Source organism: Aquarana catesbeiana, linkage group LG13 (assembly GCF_042186555.1).
Source record: "Aquarana catesbeiana isolate 2022-GZ linkage group LG13, ASM4218655v1, whole genome shotgun sequence".
Classification (NCBI taxonomy): domain Eukaryota; kingdom Metazoa; phylum Chordata; class Amphibia; order Anura; family Ranidae; genus Aquarana; species Aquarana catesbeiana.
This window is the reverse complement of record NC_133336.1, coordinates 70,205,112-70,232,049: the sequence shown is the minus strand read 5'-3', so window position 1 is coordinate 70,232,049 and position 26,938 is coordinate 70,205,112. Positions and strand designations below refer to the sequence as shown.

At 42.1% G+C, this 26,938-nt stretch overlaps 1 protein-coding gene across 4 annotated transcripts in view; it reads right to left on the bottom strand.

The window, feature by feature from the left end:
- Positions 1–263: 263 nt before the first annotated feature.
- Positions 264–26,938, bottom strand: part of AP5M1 (adaptor related protein complex 5 subunit mu 1) — a 41,048-nt gene continuing 14,373 nt past the window's right edge. For 3 of the 4 annotated variants that reach the window (XM_073610781.1, XM_073610783.1, XM_073610782.1), the window contains exons 4-9: positions 18,230–18,457; positions 15,297–15,436; positions 12,617–12,702; positions 6,032–6,150; positions 5,266–5,362; positions 264–406 (exon numbers count right to left, since the gene is read on the bottom strand). In XM_073610781.1, the coding sequence (XP_073466882.1) occupies positions 324–406; positions 5,266–5,362; positions 6,032–6,150; positions 12,617–12,702; positions 15,297–15,436; positions 18,230–18,457 (753 nt within the window). In that variant the 3' untranslated portion in view covers positions 264–323. The remainder of the gene's footprint in view (positions 407–5,265; positions 5,363–6,031; positions 6,151–12,616; positions 12,703–15,296; positions 15,437–18,229; positions 18,458–26,938) is intronic. The other variant, XM_073610784.1, reaches the window with a different exon arrangement.

The window sequence follows — 26,938 nt, the reverse complement described above, 5'->3', positions numbered from 1 at the left end:
AACCAAAGTTCAAAGATGCTACGAAAAAGATACCTGGAAGGTGGAAGCCATGCATAAATGGTTAGCCTACACATACATGGCATCATGTTTAAGTCAAAGTCGTTTTACATGCTCAATATTATACTGTATATATATATATATACACCATTTTTCTCAACTGATAACCTTTATTCAACTATCTTTCTCCTTTAAACCCCTTCAAACATTCATTTACTGTTTTTCTAAAAGAAGAAAAAAATAAGTAAACTAATAGGACACCAAAATACAAGATAAAGTGTATTTTATTGGACAGTTTAGTTATTTACAAATACAGCAGAGAACAATCAATCAAAAAAGGATCGGCACAAAACTGGTGCTGGTGCTTTGGAATTCCATATATAATATTCTGAAGAGATCAATTCACGAGCTGAAACAGAAGATGTCAAACAAGATTAGACAGTAGTTTCTGGACTGGAGTACCAAGTACAATGTGTAAATCCATTTCAACCTCCCACATAGAGTCAAGTGACTTTCAAACTCCGTCTTTATAACACATGTGCTGCTCCCAACATTGCTACAATCAGTGCAATAAATAATTAACCTACAACTCTATACGCTATACCATACTCTACAACTATATGTACTAACCGTCCACTTTATTAGGTACACCTTGCTAGTACTGGGTATGACCTCCTTTTACCTTCAGAACTGCCTTTATTCTTCTTGGCATAGATTTAACAAGGTGTTGGAAACATCCCTCGGAGGTTTTGGTCTATATTGACATGATAGCATCACACAGTTACTGCAGATTTGTTGGCTGCACATCCTTAATGCGAAATTTCCAGTTCCACCACATCCCAAAGGTGCTCTATTGGATTGAGACCTGGTGACTGTGGAGGCCATTGGAGTACAGTGAACCCATTGTTATGTTCAAGAAACCAGTTTGAGATGATTTGAGCTTTGTGACATGGTGCATTATCCTGCTGGAAGTAGTCATCAGAAGATGAGCACACTGTAGTCATAAAGGGATGGACATGGTCAGCAACAATACTTAGGTAGGCTGTGGTGTTTAAATGATGCTCAATTGGTACTAAGGGTCCCAAAGTGTGCCAAGAAAATTTCCCCCACACCGTTACATCACCACCACCAGCCTGAACTGTTGACACAAGGCAGGATGGATCCATGCTTTCATGTTATTTACGCCAAATTCTGACCCTACCATCTGAATTTTGCAGCTGAAATCGAGCCTCATCAGACCAGGCAGCGTTTTTCCAATCTTCTATTGTTTAATTTTGGTGAGCTTGTGCGAATTGTAGCCTCAGTTTCCTGTTCTTAGCTGACAGAAGTGGCACCCGGTGTGGTCTTCTACTGCTGTAGCCCATATGCTTCAAGGTTCGATGTATTGTACTTTCAGAGATGGTATTCTGCATATCTTGGTTGTAACGAGTGGTTAAGTTACAGTTGCCCTTCTGTCATCTTGAACCAGTCCGCTCATTGTCCTCTAACCTCTGACATCAACAAGGCATTTTCCTCCACACAACTGCCACTCACTGGATATTTTCTCTTTTTCGAACCATTCTCTGTAAACCCTAGAGATGGCTGTGTGTGAAAATCCCAGTGGATCAGCAGTTTTTGAAATACTCAGACCAGCCCGTCTGGCACCAACAACTATGCCATGTTCAAAGTCACTAAAAATCCCCTTTCTTCCCTATTCTGATGCTCGGTTTAAACTTCAGCAAGTCGTCTTCGCCATGTCTAGATGCCTAAATGCACTGTGATTGACTGATTAGCAATTTGTGTTACCAAGCAATTGAACAGGTGTACCTAATAAAGTGGCAGGTGATTGTGTGTATATATATATATATATATATATATATATATATATATATATATATATATATATATATATATATATATATATATATATATATATATATATATATATATATATATTGTAATAGTCCCTGTCACTGGGAAAAGGGATGGGATCTCTAACCCTGTGTCCATGTCTTATGGAGAGCCAGCAGGTTGTGTGCCCAGGTGCACACAGTCCATATAACGAGGGGCTAGTGAGAGCAGAGGGAGGAGGAAGGTGGAGTGTGTGTAGCTTGTTGCTACTGCTGTGTGAAGACAGACCTGTGTCTGGAGAGTGGTCTGCCCTGTGGGAGTCTGCAGCCTATGTAAAGGGGATTCTTTGCCCAGGGACTGGGAAAGGCTGGCCAGCCTTGAGAGTCGGGGAGACTGAGGAAGCCAGTGAGTCCAGGGGGCTGTAAAGAATTGGCAAATCTGTTGAGAGCAAGCAGAGGAACTGCTGACAAGAGAGCCAGGTGGCTTGGTATGTTTTCCTTATTTTTTTGGAGTGCTTAATGAAGTTAAACCCCTGCGTGGGAATCCTGAATGGACCTTTTTGCTTTTGTTTTTTCGGTTTAATAAACGTGGGCTACCAGGCCCTTAACTATAATGCCTGTCTGAGGTGGACTCACTGCACTAAAAACGCATTTATCGCTTGAGCTAAATACCCCAAACATTACAATATATATATATATATATATATATATACATACACACACACACACACACACAGTATCTTACAAAAGTGAGTACACCCCTCACATTTTTGTAAATATTTTATTATATCTTTTCATGTGATAACACTGATGAAATGACACTTTGCTACAATGTAAAGTAGTGAGTGTACAGCTTGTATAACAGTGTCAATTTGCTGTCCCTTCAAAATAACTCAACACACAGCCATTAATGTCTAAACCACTGGCAACAAAAGTGAGTACACCCCTAAGTGAAAATATCCAAATTGGGCCCAAAGTATCAATATTTTGTGTGGCCATCATTATTTTCCAGCACTGCCTTAACCGTCTTGGGCATGGAGTTCACCAGAGCTTCACAGGTTGCCACCGGAGTCCTCTTCCACTCCTCCATGATGACATCACAGAGCTGGTGGATGTTAAAGACCCTGCGCTCCTCCAGCTCCCGTTTGAGGATGCCCAACAGATGCTCAATCAGGTTTAGGTCTGGATACATGCTTGGCCAATCCATCAAATTTACCCTCAGCTTCTTTAGCAAGGCAGTGGTCGTCTTGGAGGTGTGTTTGGGGTCGTTATCATGTTGGAATACTGCCCTGCAGCCCAGTATCAGGAGGGAGGGGATCATGCTCTGCTTCAGTATGTCACATGTTGGCATTCATGGTTCCCTCAATGAACTGTAGCTCCCCAGTCCCGGCAGCACTCATGCAGCCCCAGACCATGACACTCCCACCACCATGCTTGACTGTAGGCAAGACATACTTGTCTTTGTACTCCTCACCTGGTTGCCGCCACAGACGCTTGACACCATCTGAACCAAATAAGTTTATCTTGGTCTCATCAGACCACAGGACATGGTTCCAGTAATCCATGTCCTTAGTCTGCTTGTCTTCAGCAAACTGTTTGCGGACTTTTCTGTGCATCATCTTTAGAAGAGGCTTCCCTCTGGGATGACAGCCATGCAGACCAATTTGATGCAGTGTGCAGCATATGGTCTGAGCAGTGACAGGCTGACCCCCCACCCCTTCAACCTCTGCAGCAAAGCTGGCAGCACTCATATGTCTATTTCCAAAAGACAACCTCTGGATATGACGCTGAGCACATGCACTCAACTTCTTTGGTCGACCATGGTGAGGAGTGTTCTGAGTGGGACCTGTCCTGTTAAACCGCTGTATCGTCTTGGTCACCGTGCTGCGGCTCAGTTTCGGGGTCTTGGGAATCTTCTTGTAGCCTAGGCCATCTTTATGTAGAGCAAAAATTCTTTTTTTCAGATCCTCAGAGAGTTCTTCTGGCCATGAGGTGCCATGTTTAACTTCCAGTGACCAGTATGAGAGAATGAGAGCGATAACACCAAATTTAACACACCTGGTCCCCATTTACACCTGAGACCTTGTAACACTAACGAGTCACATGACACCGGGCAGGGAAAATGGCTAATTTGGCCCAATTTGGACATTTTCCCTTAGGGGTGTACTCACTTTTGTTGCCAGCGGTTTAGACATCAATGGCTGTGTGTTGAGTTATTTTGAGGGGACAGCAAATTTACACTGTTATACAAGCTGTACACTCACTACTTTACATTGTAGCAAAGTGTAATTTCTTCAGTGCTGTCACATGAAAAGATATAATAAAATGTTTACAAAAATGTGAGAGATGTACTCACTTTTGTGAGATACTGTATATATATATATATATATATATATGTATGTGTGTGTGTATCTATCTATCTATCTATCTATCTATCTATCTATCTATCTATCTATCTATCTATCTATCTATCTATCTATCTATCTATCTATCTATCTATCTATCTCTATACACACACACACACACTAACCATATATAATGTATACAGATTTGTGATGAATGTGAAAATTTCATTTTAATATTAAAATGAGTGAAACATTTAAAATAATTCCTCTCCTATCCAGCTCCTTTTCACATGCATTCCTATGTTCCCCTTGTAAAAAGTCTATTGGCTACAGAGCTCAATAGCTCATGCTGAAACGTTCACACCCCAGATATCTTAACCCTTATTGAATGGCTCCATCTGGGGTTTACAGTTAAATAGATCAAGCTCAAAAGGCAGGCAGGCAGGTACTGCTGTACTGTCACTTTATCTAACCCAGAGTGCTCTTAGAATCTTCTGTAAATATTAACTGTTTATTTTTTTCATTATATTGTATATACAGTAAATAAAAAAAATAATACATCAAATCCTACATTAAATCAACTCTGTAAGGGGGTCAAAAAAGTGTACAGGCATTATCTTGAAAAGAAGGCATTTACATACATACTGGTCGGCCCAATAGCTAATACTGGCTGACTAAATAGTGGGTCCCCCTGTTGACTGCTGTGATTCCCCCTCTGACCAGCAGAAAGTAAATCACTGTACCCTTGCTGACCCCTACAGTACACAATAGGGACACGCTATTCTACATACCCAGAGGTGTGGAGCTGGATCAGCACAGGGGGTTCTACTACAAAGGGAAATTTTGCAACCAACAGACAGATATGTATAAAGCTGCTTTCTTTAAAAGGTAGCGATTGTGTCATTTTGTTGACCCATTGACTGGGTCACTTCAGCGGCACAGTGGCCTCAGAAACAAACATCAGCTAAAAGCAAATACAGTAAGTCCAATTTATATTATTTGGCTTTTGTACTGTAAAGTATGCAGTTTTAATAAACAATTCACACTAAGATCAAGAATTGAAATGCATAGAGAAATCATAATAAGTCTCTTACATGTTATAATTTTTGGCTTTGCAGATGAAAAGACTTGGACAGAATGCTGGTCTGTGTAACATCCTGTGAGGCTGTAGTCAGGGATTCTAAAAAGAAGCTAAAATAATAAATGATAAAAACAAGACTTCTGTGAAAATGCTGGGCAATGCCATCATTGTTTTGTTATTCCTAATAAAGTTTCTACAACATGATTACATTTTCTCCTGAAAGCAGATTGCAGGCCTATGACTTCTGCCAAAGCCTAGGGCCCAGTGGATATCCAGAAGCCCAGCTACAACTTTCATGCTCCTGCAGTAAAACCAGAAGAATAGCACAACTGGTCAACACTGGCAACTGTCTTTCCCTTCTTAATTTAAAATGCACTTGTGGGCAATTGATGTCTGATGGGGCAGACCATGCCAGTATAGACAATGCAAATAAGCAGATAAAGTAGCTTCTCTGTGACTATTGTAATCCATGTCAATGTCATTTGAAGGGATTGGGGGTAAGGGGTTTCTTTATTAACTGAAGCCCTTGTGGAAGAGATATTAGTTTGTGAGCTCCAGTGGTTACGGAGAATTAAGGAGAATTGTGAACAAGAGAATTGTAAAAATAAATAAAATCAAATAAAAAAATGGAAAACCCCAGTTTAAGCAAGATGCGACAGTGACAGACACCCTACTAAGATTAAGATAACATTAAAAAAATCCCAATCCCAGCACTGGACGGGTAACTAAAATGTATCTTTATACTTCACACAGGACAATGCTTAACTGTACCTACTTACTTTAACATAGGCTGTATTCCCAACGCAGACTGAGTCCACAGGGTCATTGGGATGCTGTTCTGAGTTGAATGTCACAGTTCCCGTAAGAGAAATTTCTAGAGATTTTGGAAACTTTTGTCCTGAAAAAGACATTGGCCATGGCTTCATGTACATTTAGGCTTGGTTCACACTGCAACGACTTAGGATCCGACTTGTGAGACCCCAAGTCGCGTGACATGTAAAAATCCAATGTTAGTCAATGAGAGCTAAAAAAAAACAAATATATGTTGCTGCTCCTATCCCCTTATGTGTGTATCAAATAATAAAATTGTATTGTCAAATAATTTCTTAAAATAAATGTACATCAATCATAGGCAATCAAAATCCTCTACATATCACAATAGGTGTAGATAAGCTATGACAATTTGTATGATATGTCCAAGCATATATCGGGTATAAATAACGGTGAAAATATATATATATATATATATATATATATATATACACACACACACAGTATCTCACAAAAGTGAGTACACCCCTCACATTTTTGTAATTAGGATTTACAAATAGAATAGAATTTTGTAAATAGAAATGACACTTTGCTACAATGTAAAGTAGTGAGTATACAGCTTGTATAACAGTGTCAATTTGCTGTCCCCTCAAAATAACTCAACACACAGCCATTAATGTCTAAGTACACCCCTAAGTGAAAATGTCCAAATTGGGCCCATTTAGCCATTTTACCTCCCCGGTGTCATGTGACTCGTTAGTGTTACAAGGTCTCAGGTGTGAATAGGGAGCAGGTGTGTTAAATTTGGTGTTATCACTCTTACTCTGGATGGATATGGGCTGAAAGTGCACACTCTCAGGTTTAATTTGAGGGTATGTACATCCAAATTGGAGGAAGGGTTTAGGAATTACAGCTCTTAAGAACAGCCATTTCCGGCGTGGTCTGGAGCTGCATGGAGTGAGACGTGTGCTGTGAGAGCTCCGCTCTGGACTTATACTATATATCAATCCTAGAGGGATTTATCCTCCACAAACGGCTCATTCCTCCTGCCCTGCTTATCTAACTTCACTTGGGCATGTCTCCTAAAAGAACCGGCACTGCGGCCAGGCTAGCTCAATACCGCCATGACGAGCGGGACCCGGGGGAAGAAGATGGCGCCGCTCAGTCTCCTGCTCCCGACGAACATACATCTAGTGACACTGCTAAAGTCCTGGAAGCTATCGCCCTCTGCCAGTCTACACTTACCTCCAGGATTGAGGAGGTGAAAATCGACATCTCCCTAATCCGTCAGGACATCCAAAAACTGTGGGATCGTGTGACCGAAACGGAACGCCGGGTTGGACACGTGGAGGACGACCTGCACCCCCTTCAAATCTCCACCGAACAATTGCAGCATCAGCTCAGTATGGTTCTCTCTAAGCAGGATGAGATGGAGAACCGCCTCAGGAGATGCAATCTCCGTTTTGTGGGGTTACCAGAGAAGTCTGAAGGCGCCGACCCCCCTACTTTCCTGGAAAACCTCCTTATTAAAACTTTCGGCAGGGAGGCCTTCTCCTCCACATTTGTGGTTGAGCGCGCTCACCGTCTGGCGGCAAGGCCCCCACCTGCAAGAGCCCCACTAAGAACATTTATAGCAAAGCTACTAAACTATCGTGACCGGGACACGGTGCTTCGGCTTACCCGTGAAAGAGGCAACATCCCCCTGCGAAATGTCACTGTGGCGGTATACCCGGATTTCTCTGCTGAGGTGCAGAAGAAAAGGGCGCGCTTTACCGAGGTGAAACATCAACTTTGCATACACCACATTAAATATGCGATGCTCTTCCCCGCGCGTCTCTGTGTGACACACGAAGGTAAAGCCCAATTTTTTGAAGACCCTCAAGCTCTCCTCTCCTGGCTGGAGCATCGCGGCGAACCCTACATGGACCCGGCTTAAACAACCCCGGCTTAAACAACCCCAAGTGAACTGCATTAAATTCACTGACTATTTGCATTCGGACATGGCGCTGTACACATCTCCCACATCGCACATCTGCCATACCTTGCCACCTCCAGGAACTGTGAGTAATGTCCCGCACTACTTTACACGCTTGGTATGGGCTTGAACTCCCCTATTGCAATCCCTAGTACTACATAGCCAGATATTGCCCTATCCCCCATTAAGCTCAATTTGCTGGTCTCGAGCGGTGCACATGCACCCGACACCCGAGAGCTGGATAGCATCCCCCGCACCACCGTGCGCTCTTCAGTTTGTTCACCCCCCTCCGACCTTGCTGGTCGCATCAGGACTGTGGTACACTTGCCACCATTGTTTTCCACCTCCTTACGAATGTTTCCCTGTCCAGCCTCTGCCTCCCTAGTTTCGTGGGAGAGCAGTGAGTTACTTCTGCCCTGCTGGATCAGAGTATATGCAGACTCAGTTTTGGTTTGTTTTGTTCATATTCATGTTTTATTTTTTTTCTTTCTGTTCAAACTTAAGTCCATATTGACAAATGACATGTATAACTTTGAAGACCTGTTGCGGTTGATGTTAGTAACGATTGGCGAGACCCTCCCCCCATGCTCGTGGGCAAGGGGAGATAGCCATTTCCATGTGGAGGCCCCATGGTCACAGATGTGGAGCTCCTCTGCTGCTCTGTGTGCTCCAGAGGTGCCCTGCACTCATGTATATATGACTAACTATTGTTTTATAAGGTTTGTTGTGCTGTGCACCTTTTGCGACCCCCTTGGAACCAGACTGCAGCTTCCTACCTTCACCACAATGCTATGACCACGTTTAAAATACTAACCTGGAATGTCCGGGGCCTAGGTGATAGAGCCAAACGGACTGCGGTTCTTTCACACTTAAAATCACAGCGAGCAGAAATCTCCATCCTTGTTGAAACCCACCTCACAGGCCAGAAACAAATGTGCCTTAAAAAACCGTGGGTGGGCTGGATGTACCATGCCCCCCACACTTCCAACTCCCGTGGGATTGCGATGCTTGTTGCTAAAACAGTGCAATTTCAGCTTCATAGCTTGCAGTCTGATCCCCAGGGTCGTTCATTGTTTCTACACGTTACTGTGGGGGGGTTGGAATTCCTACTCCTGGCCTTCTACATCCCTTCCCCATTCCAGTTCGCATTGCTACAGCTGGGCGTAGATTTTATGGCTCAATACCCTTCGGTGCCTGCGATCTGGACAGGGGACTTCAATGCAGTTATAACTCCACACCTTGATAGGATAAGTCTAGCTAACCCTACACCTCCTACCACTCATACCACCAGGTTTGGGAAATTTCTCACAGAATTTGCCCTTACAGACACCTGGAGACATTTACACCCAACACAACAACGCTTCTCATGCTTCACCCCCTCCAGATCATCAATGTCCCGCATAGATTACATATTTCTTACTCCTTCCCTCCTCCTTCATTTGACTGAGGCGGGATTTGATGCCAGGGTGCTATCCGACCACTCTCCCTATTGGATCAGGCTGCGGATGCCATCTCCTTCTATCACTCGGGTCTGGAGGCTGAACCCGTTTTGGCTCACCATCCTTCCCGATTTGGACGGTCTCCAGCGCGAGTGGGAACATTATTTTTGCACGAACGATGGCACTGCCCTGACTGGATCCACATGGGAGGCTTTTAAGATGCACGCTCGCATGGTTCTCTCCACGCGAATTAACCGGCACAAGGCCACATCCAAACAACTTATATGCCAGGCGGAGGAACATCTCCATACTTTAGAGCAGGCTTTCCAGAACAACCCCTCGGCTGCAAACGCCTCTCTGGTACACAAACAGTCCAAACTCACAAACCAACTACACTTTGAAAAGGCCAAACAGGGCATTTTCTTTAGCAAGCAACGTGTTTATGAACACGGCGAGAGAGCTGGTAGGCTCCTTGCCTATATGGCTCACCTCGAACATAAATCCCCGGTGGTGGTCTCCCTTCAGACGGCCTCCGGGGTCAAAATTACAGACCCCGATCAGGTCGCTGAAGAGTTCAGGTCCTTTTATTCAAGACTATACACCTCCACTTCCCACCGTACCCAAGCTGAGCTTATAGAATTCCTACAAGCCATAGAATTCCCCACACTCTCGCCATCACAAACTGCTCAACTGGAAGCACCCATAACCGTTGAATGCATTGCAGAGGCTCTGTCCCTACTTCCCACATCCAAAGCCCCCGGCTCCGACGGACTCCCCCTCGAGTAACTCTTCGGGACTTGTCTCAGTAAGTACCTATCACCCAGACTAAATGACTGCAGTAGAATTTTTTACTCTTCAGTTTGGTACTTTTTTCCAATACCTTATTTCAAGACATCACGCTGTGAAGTACAGAAACCGCAGGTCCAGTAATTCTGGAGTAAAACATTGACATTGGGAATTCAACACATCTAAAGCCTATTATCTGCCTCTTATGTACTGCATACATAAGAGGCAGATAAGTGTATGCACAAGTTACCCGGAATACCAGGAATTAGGAAGTCCCTGTACCCCGCGTGGCATTTTACACGGTAGACACTGGTATGATAAAGAAGAAGAAAAGGAATGACCCAAGGGTCGTGCAAAATTATGTTTGGGAGGGGAGCCAGACATACCGCCTCAGAATAGACAAAATAATGCCAGTAGAACCATTTTTTAAGGAATTTCTCCCGAAGGCCTTCCTCCGTGGCCACTAGGTCTTCCATCTCATTGTATTCAGATACTTTTTTCAACCAAACAGCTATGAAAGGCAGCTGTGTCTGCTTCCAAAAAAGGGGGATACAACTCTTTTTCCGCTGTAAGTAGCATAGGTAAAATGGATCGCCTGTAGACCTTACTTGAGAACCGGTGGTGGTGCAGAAAGAAAAATGCAGGGTTTTTCGGTAGCTCACGGTCAGTGAATTTTTAGGTGATACGTTGGACCTTTGTCCAGTATGACAAAAGGCAGCAAGACCAGAAAATGTTCAGATGAGAACCTGAGTCCTCTCCACACCTCAACAAAGATCTGAGCACTGAGTGAACATTCTTTGGATCTCAACCGATATATGTTACCACAGGGTCAACACTTTGAACCCGGATTCCTGGTGTTTAGAACAAATAGAGGTTTTGTAAGAAAACAGAATTCTCTCCACCTGTTTTTCCACGTAGTGTAACCCCAGGTCTCATTCCCACCTGTTGATATAGGGAGGCCTGAAGTCAGGCGGTGGAGATATCAACAATCGAACCGCACTGCGCAATGGAGATTGCTCTAGGCATAGGAGCTCGAATGTAGTGAGGAATCTCCTGAAGACATCTGGGGAGGGCAGAGAGCCAATAAAGTGGGCCAGCTGTAATTTTTGACAGAAAGATAGCTCCGCATATGATTTCCTGTCTAGTAACCCATCGTTCGTTTACAATAAAATGCCGGGCCTAAAACGACCCAGCAGATTTAAAGTCTTGGAATCTAGAGTCATGCGGGCTGGGGCTGAAGGCAGGGTTGCTGACTATGGGGGTAAGTGGAGAAGGGCTCAGAGCAAGAGAGAAATCCTGGAATGCCTTAGAGCAAACCCGCCAGGTTTCCCCCACTGTAGTGTGAACGAGGACCTGAGTGGGCAGATCCATTTGACACCACAATACCGATTCCAGCGAATCCATGAAAGGGTCTATTCCACCTGTACCCACTGTTTAAGAGGTCCATGGTGGCACCAATCCAGCACTCTAGTCAGATGACATGCTATGTGATAAAGGGTAGCATCTGGTCAAGCCATACTCTCTAACAATTTTGGCAATCGCATTATCGACTGTGCAAGGCGAGGAGGCTTCTGGGCCCAAAGGAAAGTAACAAAAGCCCAGTTGATTGCCTGCAGGAAGGGGCCCGGGATATGTATTGGGATGGCTTGGAAATGGGAGAGCAAACGAGGCATAATATTCATCTTGATTATATTGCACCATCCAAACCAGAAGAACAGACTGTTCTGCCACAATATAAGGTCCTTCTTAATAGGCATCAGAAGGGGAGGAAAATTAAGTAGAAAAATGTCTTCCACCCTACTCGGTAGAAAGATGTCCAAGTATTTTATGTATGAGGTGGCCCATTTGAAGGGGAAAACAGTCCTAAGAAGAGTAGTTATCGAGCCTGCCATTGATACATTCAATGCTTCTGATTTATAATAATTGGTCAGAAAAAAGAATAATTCCTCATAGGTCTGCAATTCTAAGAGCAGGTTCGGGAGAGAGACCAAGGGATTAGACAAAAAGAACAGTAAGTTGTTGATGTAAGCCGCAATCTTAGGGGACAAAGCTGCATCTAAATGAAGGCTGGTGAAATCTGGATTGTTTCTGACTTAATGTAAAAAGGGCTCAAGAGTTAAGATAAATATCAGAGGGGAGAGGGGACACCCCTAGCGTGTCCCATTAGTGATCCCGAAGGATGGGGAAAGAAGGCCATTCACTTTTACCTGAGCGAAAGGACGGGAGTAAATACCATGAATCCAGTGCATCATCCGCTGACCCAGACCATTATGTTGAAGAGTCTCTGTCAAGAAGACCCAGTTCACAGAGAGGAGCAACATAATTTTTTTCTTTTTTAATGTACTGTATATGTCCTATAAATGCAAATATATGGTTATAGTAACATAACGTACCTATCACCCAGATAAGACGACTTTTCTCCTTTGATAATTCAAGCTGTCCATGACTAGCTTTGTGTTCAAAATGCTTAATCTGGCCTCTGTTATTAAAAACACCAAAAATGAAACGAGCATGGAAGAAAAAAAAAAAAAAAGAAAACCATGAAAATACATTTACCTTACATAGTTACATTGATGGCAGGATATTTTGCATGATAAATGATACTAATAGTGGCGTCAACCATTACTATAAATATTATTTTGACCACAACTGGTACAATTAGTGTTTAAATAACAGGGTATTCTGAAAAAAATGAAGGAAGTGAAACATAGACCCATGGCAACCAAACAACCATAGCTTTCAGCTAGGTATAGAAAATAAAAGACAAACTATGAAATGACTGTTTCCAACAACACCTGTGCACTCTTCCCACAGTTATTTTGAACAATTTCCCAACACTTTATGGTGTGAAAATATAAAAAAATGATGACTTGAATAAGATTTTGCATGACAAGGATGCTAAACATTCATTATTGTTGTTTAGGTGGAAGGCTTTCCAAACACAGCCTGATATAAACAAGCAAAGCAGCCATTAAGAGCAATGCTTGCAAAAAAAAGCACCCCCTTAGGCTACTTTCACACTGAGGCTTACACACTAAGGCTTAAGGCCCCTTTCACACTGGGGCGGTGGGGGCGTCGGCGGTAAAACAGCGCTATTTTTAGCGCTGCTTTACCGGTGTTTTTGCGGTGGTATTCGGCCGCTAGCGGTGCGGTTTTAACCCCCGCTGGCGGCCGAAAAAGGGTTAAAACCGCTCACATACCACGGCTATAGCGGTATTGCCGCGGTATGGCCGCGCTGCCCCATTGATTTCAATGGGCAGGAGCAGTGAAGGAGCGGTGAATACACCGCTCCTTTACCGCTCCAAAGATGTGGCTTGCAGGAGTTTTTTTCTTCTCCTGCCAGCACACCACTTCAGTGTGAAAGCCCTCGGGCTTTCACACTGAACAAACAGTAGCAGCTGTTTTGGGTCGGTTTGCAGGCGGTATTTTTAGCGCAATAACGCCTGCAAACCGCCCCAGTGTGAAAGGGCTCTTAGTGTTGCATTAAAGAGGACCTGAAACAAAATAGTTAAGATTTCATAAGCTATTGTAAGTATCAACAAATGTTAGCAGTGCATAAGCAGTACCCCCCTAGAAGAAGAAAAGGTCAAACATAAAATTAAAACTACTATTTTACTAAAAAGGTATTGAATGCTTGGAACAGACTTCAAGCACCAATAGTGAATTAATCAACCATAAATAAATGTAAACATGTTTAGGATAAACATAAGTCTATACTCAGACAAAAAAGTTTAAAAAACACAAACAAGACCCCTATTGTTAAAAATGGCAGAGTAGACAACTTGGTCTTTTTCTCAGTTTATATGCAAACTTTCCTGGAAAATCTACATTATGAAGAAAAATAAAAGTGCATTTCCTGGCACATGACTGTGCCTACAGCCCCATAGCTGTATATCTGTTGCATAAAAGGCACAGCTAGTCTCAGGGGATTTGGTGCCACTACTGTGCTGCCAACTGTTCTCCTTGCTGGAGAGGAATCTGTACCTCAGGACCTGCACTACATGTATCTCCCTGCTTATTCTTAATGTATTCTGTGGATCAATGCTTTCTCCTCTTCTCCTTTTCTGCTTCTTAAAGGATAAGTTCACTTTTGGGAACATGTTACATGTTCAACCCATTTTTAGGGTGGAACATGTAACATGTTCTCACGCTGCAGCCGCTCCCCACTGCCCTCTCCCTGTGACAGCATGCCAGCTGTTACTTTTTGAAAAGAGCGCAGCCGTGTGGAGCTTCACCCACACGGCCATGTCATTTATTCACACTATTAAGAGTTCTGTGAATAAATGAACTACAAGTACCAACATCCTTTGCGTCTGCTGGCTTGTAGTTCTCAATGAACTACTACAGCACTGTGGTAGTTCATTGATTCTTCCTGTCAGTGTGAAACTGCCTGCCCGTATGATGTACGATGTACAGACAGACAGCTCACACTGACAGTCTGCAGGGGACCTGCATGGTATCAGCAATCTGCTGATCACTGGCGCAATGCTTTCCAGGCTCCTAGAAAAAAAAAATAGTAAATACACATTTTTTTACCTGCATTTTTTTCCCTTAAAAAGTGAACTTAACCTTTAAATATTACCCCACCAGCCATCAGATCATCAGAGGGGCAGCTCCAAGGAATGGTAAGTCGATGATGAAAAGATCAGCTTCTGAGAGATCATAGGCAATATTGGTGAATAGTACCTTGCTCTCTGCTTCCTTTTTTACAGAGCCTCAGCATTTCAGATCCTTTTTAATAAGGGCTTTTGATTGTGGGAAGGACTACAATCGCATAAAAGAAATGCCAACATGCTGGAAAATATCTTTTAACTGACCGATATCAGTTTCCTCTTCCATGGAGAAAAAGGGAAATAAACACACACATGTACAATATCTATCTGCTGGCTGAATTTGGGAGACGATTATGGCTGATGCCAGTGGTCTTGTGCACACAGGCAGCTGTCTCATTGACTGTTGCTTCAGGGAGATACATGTCTGTCTATGGACCCCCTTAACAAAGTCATAGTTTTATAAGAAACATTATACCTGAGGTTCTAAATGCCATACGTAGGAAAAACTACAATATCTTACTTGTTGAAAAAGGGAATTTTAGCTTCGCAGTAATCAAATACATTTCTTATACTCTCATGAAGCTTCAGTTTAACCGATATCTGTACCTGGTGCCCCTCTTCGGTCATCTGATAGAAACCCAATATTGGAGGCACTGGCACCTAAAATTCAAAAAAAGAAAATGTTTGGATATGTGAATACCTCTGAACTGTTATCTAAGCATACAGTATAGGAAGTAAATCAGCTAAAACATAATATCTAAGGTCTGTTCTACAATCTGACACTTGGGCTTCCCCGCCCTCATCTCCATTCTCCATTCTCTAATGCTGACAACCAGCTTATACTTACAAAGGTCTTACTTGCGGTACATAAATGTAGTGGTTCACTGGAAAAATGAAAGGAACCTATGAATAGAGAGAAAGAAGAGGTCGCCCTTATCAGGCAAGACCTCCAAAAAATGCAGTATGTACGTCTATCCCTTGAAAGTCATATGGTTGACCTTAAGAAATGGATATCACCCCCTCATTTGGAGATGTTAAAAAGTACCTTATGTACTTAACAATCTAATAAATAGAAAAGACACCTCTCAAAGTAAGTGCAAACAGGATCCACATACAGTTTCCAATGCAAAGATGCTCACCTGGCTCGCCTCCAGAAACAGTAGACAGTGAAGTAGATGGCCACACACTCCGCTACAATTTAGGAACTTTATTGATCCATACAGCACAGAGAGCAGGAATACAGATAGGTGGAATGTTAACGCGTTTCACGCCCAATAGCGCTCATTCATAGAATATGCTATGTTATGAATAAGCGCTGTTGGGCGTGAAACGCATTAACATTTCTCCTATCTGTATACCTACTCTCTGTGCTTTTTGCTTTTAGACATATTTTTGATATGGATCAATAAAGTTCCTACATTTCAGCAGAGTGTGCGGCCATCTACTTCATTTTCTGCTACTCAACAGTCTCTTGCCAACACATATAAGGTTGATGATACTAAAAACAGACTTTACCATAACAAAGTATGTAATGTTGGACTACTTAAAAAGGTAGAAAGCACCAATGACAGATTTCATTGAACACCATCAAATAATTTTTCTTAATGCAAGAAGTGTAAGTATATGAATTTGACTTAAACTTCAGAGCCAAGAGTGGAAGAGGGAGAAGCAGTTTAATGAGCCAGTCAGGCTGTGCTGCTTCTCCTTCCCTGTTCACTCACAGCTGGGGGACAGTTCCATGACTGCCTGAGCTCAAAGGAAATAGGCTAAATAATGCTGACTGTCATTTAATCCGGAGGACACCTAGTGGCAGAAAAGAAGATGAGAGCTTTATACTAAAGGTGAGTATTGCAAACAAAGCTGTTTTTTTCATTTAATCTTTTATTGGTCTATTATTTTCCTATATTTGACTGGAGTTCTGCCTTAACTACAGCCAATAAGAATTTTATTTTTGCTGAACATCTGATCTGATAAAGTAGGACATTGTGCCTCATGTACATGCCTCCTACAAAAGTAGTGTCTGTATTACTTTTTTCATTCAATCAGCTTCTTCCTTTTGTGTTTCTAGGGGAGCTTGGAAAATGAACAGTAGAATTTGATTGATTGCCGTGAACAGCAAAGGAAGCCCCTGCACCCCTATTACTGTACATGGGTCCCCCCCAAACCCATCTTACACTGATCACCTGTGTTCCTGTGCACCCTTCTTACATTGATCACCTGTATCCTCCCACATCCCTATTACACTGATCACCTGTGTTCCCATGTACCTTACTTTCACTGATCACCTATATGCCCCACACCCCTATTACACTGATCACCTTTGTTCTTATGTACACTTCTATCACTGATCACCTGTATCCCCCCACATCCCTCTTACACTGATCACCTGTGTCCTCTCACAACCCTATTACACTGATCACCTGTGTTCCCTCACACCCCTATTACACTGATCCCGTTTCCTACCACACCCCTAATACACTGATCACCTATATTCCCCCGCTTCCCTATTACACTAATCACCTGTGTCCCCTCACACCCCTATTACACTGACCACCAGTGTCTCCTCACTCCCCTATTACACTGATCACCTATATTCCCCCGCTTTCCTATTACACTAATCACCAGTGTCTCCTCACTCCCCTATTACACTGATCACCTGTATTCCCCCACACCGCTATTACACTGATCACCTGTGTTCCAGTGAACCCCTCTTACACTGATCACCTGCATTCCCCTGCACCCCTATTACACTGATCACCTGTGTCCTCTCACACCTCTAATACATTGATCACCTGAATTCCCCCACTTCCCTATTACACTGACCACCTGTATTCTCCCCCAAACTTCTATTACACTGATCACCTGTGTTCCCGTGTAACAATCTTACACTGATCACCTGAATTCCCCCACTTCCCTATTACACTGACCACCTGTATTCTCCCCACACTTCTATTACACTGATCACCTGTGTCCCCTCATACCCCTATTGCACTAAACACCTGTGTCCCCCCCACACCCCCAACACACTGATCATCTGCTCCCCCTCTTACAATAATCACATGTGCCCTCTCTGCTCCCCTATTACATTGTTCACCTGTGTCCCCATGCACACCTCTTACACTGATCACCATCCCCCTTTGTAAGCTCCTAAGTTGGACATTACAGCAGGCTGTCAAAGAACCCAGATCTACTACTATGACGTGTAGGTTTATATGCAACTGTTGCTGATATCGGGTCACGACCCATACAAAACAGGTCCAGGACCCAAGTTGGGTTGTGACCCATAGGTTAAGAAACTAGGTAATAAAGAAAGGGTTGCCTAAAGAAACTAAATAAACCTGAACTGTATTTTGCTAGCACATATCAGAAAATGCAGTATATCATTATCTTGGAATAAAAACACATTTGTAGAAGAAACACAATATGCAGCAAATTAAAATCAATTCTGTTTACCTGTGATGTGTAGTAGCACAATTGGAACCAATCAAAGGGTGGAATGAATGGAAATTTGTATGGCCCATTGAATGCCGAGTCATCAGTAGCCGCCACGCTGCTCGAGATTAGCATGGAAGAGTCAATGGAAGTCACACAGGGATGTACCAGAATATCCTGAAGAGGGGAGCCGTTAGCAGGAAGATTCAAGCCGACGATTACATTTTGGTTGATTGTTTCCAAATTACACTTTGGAACGAAAAAAAAAAAAATGATGACGTTAATTAGATCTGTTTAAATGTTCGAACCGAGGCTTTTAATCCGTACGTCCACTTACCCAGCACAAGTCTCCAATGACCCCCTGCGGGACATGTGCATTAAATCAATCAAGTGTACCTTTTGCATAATAAAATATAATAATAATGATTTACATAGGTCCGTACATGCTAATAAGTCCTTGAGCCACTTTAGGTTGACTGCAATCAAAGAGTCATTATTTTAGGTAGTTGTGAATAAGTTGGTCCCTTGGAGCTAATGTTGCTTGTACAAAGATAAACAAAAGAGAGAGCGGCAGGAGAAGAGCTGAAATGACTCGGGCTCCTGCCATGTTCATTGACCACCACCTGCATAAACATCTGCCTGCCCTTCACTAGCTCCACATTTGACTGCCCACTGCAACGCTTCTCTGAATGCAGTTAATAAATTTCAACTACGGGCAAACTGTGTAAACAGGTTACAGCTAAAGATTCCTGGCAGCATTCGAGAATGCGCTAGAAAATGACTTACATCCTTTTACAACTAATTTATGGCATGCTCTATGCAAGCTTTCAACGGCCCAAAGAATGAGGCCCGTGGGCTACTGCTAGCTAAATGAAAATAATTAAAATACATTTTGTGCTCTGTGCTACAACGTATATACAAAACAAAATCTTGTGGGTCTGCGGGACTTGAAAGGCACCCAATTTCACAAAATAACCATGAAGATAAAAGTACTTTACATCTTTATTGTGGTAACATTAAAATGCATAAATAAAATCAAATATAGGCTGTAGGGTTGCACAGATACCGGTATTGCTGCCGATACTAAGCATTTGCACGAGTATTGTTACCTGTGCAAATGCTCCGATACCTGTAACCGATACTTTCAGGCTCGGTTCTTTCAACTGTCAGCGGGATTCCCCCACTGACAGCTGAAATGTAAACAAACAAACAAAAAAAAAAAAACAGAAATTACCGGTTGTTAAGGAGCAGGGGGCTGCCGCTTCCTTAACAACCAATGACTCATTCATCTGTCAGTGGGGCTCCCGTTTGACAGCTGAAGTGTAAAAACAAAGTCCAAGCAATTGGAGGGTCAAAAAAATAAATAAAAAGCAGCCGAACCATGTTCATCAACATCATTGCTCAGCCGCTAAAAGAGAATGATAAAAAGAAACATTGGGGGTTATTTACTAAAGGCAAATTCACTTTGCACTACAAGTGCACTTGGAAGTGCAGTCGCTGTAGATCTGAGGGGGTCATACAAGGAAAATAAAAATCATCATTTTAGCTTCCACATGATTGGATGATAAAATCAGCAGAGCTTCCCCTCATTTCAGATCTTCCCCTCAGATCTACAGCGACTGCACTTCCAAATGCACTTGTAGTGCAGAGTGGATTTGCCTTCAGTAAATCAACCCCATTGTTTAATTTTATATCCTACTGTTTTTTCATCTACAGATCAAAAGGAATGAACTTCGATCTGCAGATGAAGTCGGTTTAAAGCAACCTGTCAATTAAAAAAAAAAAAAGTTTTTTTTTTTTTTTTTTTTAGATTAAATGTTCCTTTGTTTAACCCCTTATTAACCTTATTCTCCTTCTCCATTTGGATATTATTTTCCTGCTGATTTTTTTTTGTTCACTTCTATTTTATAAACTATTAATAATTAAAACTTTTTTTTTGTATTTGTTTGCTTTGTTCGTTAATATTTTTCCACGAGTAACATATATTTACACTCTTCACATTGAAAAATTTGCAAAAATAAGAAAAAAAATTGATGAAATTTGTAAATAACATTTTAATTCTTTATTTATACCATTACTGAGAGCTGAAGTGTAAACAAAACAGTTGCCCGCAGGTATCGGTAATTGGTATCGGTGAGTACTAAAATAAATGTATCGGTACTTGTACTCGCTATGAAAAACATGGTATCTGTGCATCCCTAAGAGGCTGGACATAAATCAAAAACTCATACTCTCCTGAATATGAATATATAAATGTACATAGTTCAATCGTCTTAATCACATTCACAAATTCTGACACATTTCGAGTTTTACTCTTTTTCAGGGGCACAGATTGAAACTGAAGTGTCAGTGAAAGATACATGACCATCAGCCCATAAGAGATTAACCACTCCTCGCCCACCCACAGTAGTTTTACTGTGGTTGGGAAACAGCTGTAGGCCAAGTGATGTACCTGTACATCGCCTGGCACATGTGCAATGGCGCGCCCCTTGGGTCGTGCAGCTAGATGCTTCCAGGACCAATGTGTGCGCTGGACACAGTGGATTGCAGATCACCGAAGGCTTTGGGTGGCCAGGATGTCACATGATCACTGTGTTATCACATGATCTCAGTAACAACACAACTTTATTGTGATGCTGTGATTAGTCCACAGCTATCACATGGTACCTGGGACAGCAATCTTGTGATTAGCTGTAGCCAAACCCAGATCACTTGTAATCACTGCTGTTATGAAGTATAAAGAAAAAAGATCAACCCTTCCCAGAGTAGTACAGTGTCACTACGGTGACATTGAACTACTCTGATGAAAGTATGTAGAAAATCAAATAGTAAAAAAAGAAAGACAATGTTAAAAAAATAGAAAATAAAGTTAATAAAAGTTTAAAAAAATATATTTTAACTTACTATCACCAGTCAGTAGCCCTGATCACAGCGACACCAGTCATTTGGTGACCATAGTTTGTAGACGCTATAACTTTCACACAAACCAATTAACATACACCTTTTAGGATTTTTTACCAAAGACATGTAACAGAATACATTTTGGCCTAAATTTATGAAGAAATTTGATTTTATTGGATATGTTTCATAACAGAAAGTAAAAAAATTCAAAATTTGGGGGGGGGGGGGGGGGTTCCCGTTTATATAGCAAAAAATAAAAAATCCCCAAATTAAATTAAATACCCCCAAAGGAAATATCTATTTGTGTAAAAACAAATAATATAAATTTCATTTGCATACAGTATTGCATGACCGAGCAATAGCCAGTTAAAGTAGCACAATGCTGAATAGCAAAAAATGCCCTGGTCATGGAAGGGGTAAAACCTTCCAGAGGTCAAGTGGTTAAAGGGGTTGTAAAGGTAAAAATTTTTTCACCTTAATGCATTCTATGCATTAAGGTGAAAAAACTACTGACAATACCGCCGCCCCCAGCCCCCCCGTTTTACTTACCTGACCCCTCGAAAGTCGGCTGCTCGTTCCCGACATCCATTCCGCTGCTCAGCCTGGCCGCTGATTGGCTACAGTGGATGGATTGGAAGCAGCGCAGCCATTGGCTCGCGCTGCTGTCAATCACATCCAATGACGTGGCGCGCTGGGGGGGCGGGGCCGAGTGATACAGCGCGCGGCTATAGCCGCCAGCTGTATCACGGGAGCGCGCCCGCAACAACTAACCACCATGCGAGGGAGCTCGCATTGAGGTGGTTAGTTCTTGCGGGGAGGAGCTGAAACAGCCGCCGAGGGACCCCAGAAAACCAGGTTCGGGGCCACTCTGTGCAGAACGAGCTGCACAGTGAAGGTAAGTATAACATGTTTGTTATTTTTAAAAAATAAAAAAATTACCTTTACAACCCCTTTAAAAAGCAACCCAGGTGATGGGGTCCTGTGGTGGTCAGGCCCAAAGGGGAAAAGAAATCTGGTGCACGCAAAGTCCCCCAGGGCAGCAGGAATTCTTAAACATGAAAGCAAGGTATAAAAATACAAGTACCTGTAATAAATAAATACATATATACATAAATAAATACATTTGATTCTGCCCAGAGTTGGGCTATAAAGAGTAAATTTACAGTGTTTGTGTAAAGCCAGTCCCCGCATGGTACTTTACCAGATACGATAAATAGCCGCACAATACCTTGTTTCGATTTCCAAAGGAGGATAAAAATGGGTTCTCTAGCCTAACATCCCTCATTGTAAAAGTATATTCTGTACCACTTTTAACCCCTTCATGCCTAAGGGTAAAACAAATCTAAATGCCTAAGCCCAATTTTGCAACGTTGACATGTGTTAGTAAAACCGTACATATCATTACAACAACTTTGTGCATCCGGGTTGATTATACCTTGTTTTTTTCTGGACAAATTAGGAGGTTAGTTGCTAAGGGGAGAAGTGGGAGGCCTGCATCCCTAACATAATACACAAAAACAAAAAACCCTCTAAATGGTACTTTGTAGGGCATCCACAACTACCATAGTAGCTGTGGATGCCCTACAAAGTCCCATTTAACGGGTTTTTTGTTCTTGTGTATTTTCAGGACAAATTGGGTGTTCATTTGGTGGTAAATAGTAATGGAAAACTCCTGATTTTTTTATCAGCCCCCTTTTTTTTCTTTTGTCAATTTAACTTTATGGATGTGGCAGTAGGAGTGTTTATCTTTATATTTTATTATCAAAGGAAAACTGGCTCAAAATAGTAAAAAAAAAAATCATTTTTAAATAATGTAGCTGTATATTTCTTGCTTCTACAATAACCTACCACCAAAAAACAACCCAAAATAAATTCTCCTGCTCCTGATGATCGCAGCGATGCCACATATGTGTATTATGTTAGTTGATGTTTGTACCCGTAATACAGCCCAGAAATAATACTGCGCATTTTGCCTTTTTTTATCCTACCTAAAACACACTTAAGCCTCGTACACACGATCGGATTGTTGGCCAACAAAACCGTGGAATTTTGTCTGAAGGGCGTTGGCCCAAACTTGTCTTGCATACACACGGCACATTATGAACGTAGTGACGTATTACGTTGATTTTCACAGCTCTTTAGCGCCACCCTTTGGGCTCTTTCTGTTAATTTCGTGTTAGTAAAAGTTTGGTGAGTGTCTTTTCATTTCGCACTTTCCAGTTCGTTTCTGATTGGCCGTTTGTCAACCAGACATGTTGCGGAATTGGAGGAGATAACGTGTTCTTTATTATTTGCCTTGGAGTTATTGCTTTGATATTATTTTTTTGGTTGAATAATAATGATTTGATTTGGTATATTTTCAATATTTTTGGATGCATAGAATGCACTTTTTGGTTAAGTTCTATTGGCAGATATCATGTCTAATTTTAATTTTTTAAATGCACAATAAAAAAATTGTGTAGAATAATACTTGGCTATGTGTTTTACTTCAAATGACAGTTTGGGAGTAGGCAGTTACATTTAAAAAAATACAATGTAAAATTGACAAGGGACACCAACATAGTTGTATCTTTGATCTTAAAACCTACAGGATAATGATGTTGTGGTAACTTGCCCAAATAAAAAAGAAAAGCATAATAATATTATTCTTGATATCACTAGAAAAAAAAAGCCTTTGAAGATTAGTTTGCAATAACTCCATCAGTATCACCAGCAAAGCAGCTTCATTATTATCCCGTTAAAGAAGAAGAGAATTGTGCGCTGCATTTCGAGATTTCATAATTTGCCACGTCACAAATGTTAATTCTCTATTACAAATGCTAGTTTACAAGACCGACCGCTTCTGGCTCGTCCTTGCTTTCGGGCATGCGTGTTTGTACTTTGGACTATTTTCTGACGTACTTGTGTACACACATTTGTCCGAGGAAAATGTTAAAACCCGCTAGCCAACATTTGTCCGCGGAAAGTCCGACAACAACTGTCCAATGGAGCATACCCACGGTCGGATTTACCTCCAACAGCCTGACATCCAACATTTCCCATCGGAATGTCCGATTGTGTGTACGAGGCTTAACACTATTTACAAAAAAATAATAATCCTGTCCAAAAAATGCTGACCTTAACCTTTGACCATGACCCTTGACCTTTGACCATGACCCAAACACTAACCCTGGCACTGATCTATGTCAAACCTTGATCTAGGTATTTTTATTTTATTTTTATAATTATTATTTTATTTTTTTTCTTCACACACTTTTTTTTCTCTCTCTCTGCAATGAAAAAGACAAATACAATGTATCTCTCTCGTCCATTCACAGAGACAGAAAACATGGGGGCGGGCTTCACAATGACTGTTCACTGTGTTAGCCAGTCAGAGGCTATCACAGCGTTTAGGTGACCAGGAATTGGACATTTCAGGTCCTGATCATAAGAATGGGACCCGGGGGGCTCTTGGTGAGACCCCGGTGTCTGTGTTGGGAGCGCGCCGTGCGGGGTGCTCCCAGCACAAAGGGAGATACACAAATATTAGGCCCAACGGAAAAAAAAAAACTCAGTCCGGTGGGGGCCGTATTTTTGTGTTATGTTGGCGCCAAGGGGTTAAACACCTGGAAGAAGGTGAGAGTGTGAAGATCCCTCGCTGTATTCTCTGACTCTCACACTCACCTGCCGTCTTGCTCTGTTCCTTTTGTAGTAACTACTTTTGTTCCTGTTTTCATATTCTTTTTTTTTTTTTTAATCAGGTCCCAAAATAAGCAAACGTGAATAAAAGTTCTCCTTGAAATGAACCATTACAACTTATACAAGTCCTAATATGTGGAGTTTCAGTCCAAATTTTAAATGATCAACAGCTTGAAAGATGAATAAAGTCAAGCGAATACATTCACTGGGTTACCCTTCATAGACCATTCAGTAATGAGTGATGGAATAAGTACCATTTTCACTGCAATTTCCTGTCTCATTTCAGTTCTTAATAGCCTATTAGACATGGCATAAACATCAAGGGAAAATAAGATCCACTTCTGTTTGGGGATAAAAGCCTTACAAGTGGAAGAAAAATAAAGCATAGAACACTTGTTTGAAGCTAGTATGCTAGTTACTGAACAACGGCATCAATGGAACTGCTTACAATGCAATGTACTGATGGAAGACACATGCTAAACAACACAATATATTTCCAGAGAGACGTTGCTGGCATGGATTTCACTTCCGCACGCCCATTAGGGCCCCAGGTACTGACCATCTGAATGTCAGCATCAACCAGCAGTTCTTGTCACTAGGGTTGCATCAATACCGTTTTTTTTTGGTTATCGGCGAGTAATGCCCTGTACACGCGGTAGGATTTTCCGACGGAGAAAGTGCGATTGGATTGTGTTGTCGGAAATTCCGACCGTGTGTGGGCTCCATTGGACTTTTTCCGTCGGAATTTCCGACACACAAAGTTTGAGAGCTTGCTATAAAATTTTCCGACAAACAAAATCCGATCCTTTAAATTCTGATCGTGTGTAGACAAATCCGACGCACAAAGTGCCACGCATACTCAGAAAAAAATTAAGAGACAAAAGCTATTGGCTACTGCCCCGTGTTTTAGGTCACCGCGTTCAGAACGATTGGATTTTCCGACAACTTTGTCCGACCGTGTGTATGCAAGACAAGTTTGAGCCAACATCCGTCGGAAAAAATCCATGGATTTTGTTGTCGGAATGTCCGATCAATGTCCGACCGTGTGTACGGGGCATAAGAGTACCGATACCTTCGGTCAAGTACTCGCCAATACCGAGTACCGATACCCTTGTGGATCATCACATAAGCATCCTGTAGCATAGGTGCTAACTGTTTCTGACTGATAACAAGTAGGGTTGCACCGATATCGGCGCCGATACTCATACTCATGAAAATGCTCCAATACCCTAAACCAATTGCTTTGTGGTGCGATTTGAGCCCATATAAAATGAATGGGCTCAAATCGCACCGCAAAAAACGCAAGCGATTTCAACAGGTATGCAGTGTGATTCCTGTCTGAATCGCATGTGGTTTGCCGCACCGCATCAGTGTGAACCCAGGCTGAAATCACTTTGGCAAGCCTGGGTTCACACGAGAGCGATGCTGGAAACCACACATGATTCAAATAGGAATCGCACTGCATTCCTGTTGAAATCGCATTGGGACTCTTTACAGTGCGATTTGAGCCCATTAATTTTGTATGGGCTCAAATCGCATCGCAAAGGAATCAGTTTCGGGTATCGGAGCATTTTCACGAGTATAAGTACTCGTACAGATACTCGGTATCGATGCAGATACCGGTATCAGTGCAACCCTGCTTGTTACCAGTCAGAAACAGTTTGCACCTACACTACAGGATGCTTATGTGATGATCCTTATTCATGTGACATGCACACCCACAATTCATCACACATTTAAAGCCAAACTCCTGACTGATAAAAAAAGACATAACTTAGGCTTCATGTACATGGGACGTTTTTACAACCTCTCCTGAACTATTTAACTTGACAGATAGTAACCCACATTTAAAATGTCCATTTTGCAGCGTTTACCTGCCGCATTTAGCTGCGCTTGGGTTTAAAAAGTGTTTTTTTTCCAAATAGCCAACAATGAAAAACGGCTGTAAACAAAACACAGATAAATGTGAGTTCCCGCGTTTAGCCGCATTTGGCGCTTGAAATGCCTGTAAACTCAGCTTCTGAATGCATTTTTTTGCATTCCAAAAAATGGCTCTAAACTCAATCGCCTAGAAACAACTGAAATCGACCCTGTGTATATGTACTGATAAGATAACAGAGGAGAGTTCAAAAACGCCCATCTGCCCCTAAA